Raw genomic sequence first — 1,468 nt, forward strand, 5'->3', positions numbered from 1 at the left:
TCCCTGGTGGGGTGGCGTCCTCGAAGGCCGTGCTGGCCTCAGTGTCCCTGGTGGGGTGGCGTCCTCGAAGGCCGTGCTGGCCTCAGTGTCCCTGGCGGGGTGGCGTCCTCGAAGGCCGTGCCGACACTGCTGGCCGGAAGTTCCACAGGGTCTACTCCTTCCTGGACTACATCATGGGCGGCTGCCAGATCCACTTCACCGTAAGTCCACGGCCCCGCCCTGTGCTGGGCGCCCCCACTGCCCTGAGAAGCAATCAGGCCAGACACGTGGAGTCCCCCAGCTCCCGAGGGGCCCGGCCGGGGGGGTGAAAGGGCCCTGGCGGTTCCCCGTGGGCCAGGGTCTCCATGTGTGGCTCCTGGTGTCCTTGCTCCTTTGCAGTCGAGGGCATGGGCTTGGGGTTCAGGAGCCAGCCTGAAGTCCCCTTTGGGAGGTGACCACCAGGGCTTACCTTCCACAAACATAGTTAACAACAGACAAAACGTGAACAAGGAGAAGCCAGAGTGAGCATCTGGGTGAACCAGCCACAGGCTGTAGCGTGGGGTAGAGCCTAGCACAGACCCCATGCCACCCCGTCACCTGCAGATGTGCAGACCCCACATCACCCCATGTCACCCACAGGTGTGGAGACCCCATGTCACCCACAGATGTGTCACCCCTGCATCACCCCACAACACCCAAAGATGTGCAGCCCCCATGTCACCTACAGATGTGCAGACCCCACATCACCCCATGTCACCCACAGATGTGTCACCCCTGCATCACCCCACTACACCTGCAGATGTGCAGCCCCCCACGTCACCTGCAGATGTGCAGACCCCACATCACCCCCACATCACCCACAGATGTGGAGACCCCATGTCACCCACAGATGTGTCACCCCTGCATCACCCCACAACACCCGAAGATGTGCAGTCCCCATGTCACCTACAGATGTGCAGCCCCCATGTCACCCCCACATCACCCACAGATGTGTCACCCGTGTATCACCCCACTACACCTGCAGATGTGCAGACCCCCGTGTCACCCTCGGGTCACCTGTGTCACCTGAATGTCATTTGCAGATGCACAGACCCCCCACATCACCTGTGTGCCACCGGAAGATAAGCAGACCCCCGTGTGACCCGTGTGTCATTCGCAGAACTGCAGACCCCTGTCTCACCCCCGTGTTACCCTCAGATACACAGACCCCTGTGTCACCGTGTGTTGTACACTGACCCCCGTGTCACCCATGTGTTGTACACAGGACCCGTGTCACCGTGTGTTGTACGCAGGCCCCCGTGTCACCGTGTGTTGTACACTGACCCCCGTGTCACTGTGTGTTGTGCGCAGGTCCCCGTGTCACCGTGTGTTGTACGCAGGCCCCTGTGTTACCCTGTGTTGTACGCAGGCCCTGTGTCACCGTGTGTTGTACGCAGGCCCCTGTGTCACCGTGTGTTGTACACTGACCCCCGTGTCACCGTGTGTTGTA

At 61.1% G+C, this 1,468-nt stretch overlaps 1 protein-coding gene across 2 annotated transcripts in view; it reads left to right on the forward strand.

Annotated features, from left to right (window-relative positions):
- The window catches only part of CPNE7 (copine 7), a 19,562-nt gene that overhangs the window by 8,475 nt on the left and 9,619 nt on the right, over positions 1-1,468 (forward strand). For both annotated transcript variants that reach the window (XM_017513950.1, XM_037733257.1), the window contains exon 9: positions 141-200. In XM_017513950.1, the coding sequence (XP_017369439.1) occupies positions 141-200 (60 nt within the window). The remainder of the gene's footprint in view (positions 1-140; positions 201-1,468) is intronic.

The sequence above is a fragment of the Cebus imitator genome, unplaced genomic scaffold (assembly GCF_001604975.1).
Source record: "Cebus imitator isolate Cc_AM_T3 unplaced genomic scaffold, Cebus_imitator-1.0 Scaffold509, whole genome shotgun sequence".
Classification (NCBI taxonomy): Eukaryota; Metazoa; Chordata; class Mammalia; order Primates; family Cebidae; genus Cebus; species Cebus imitator.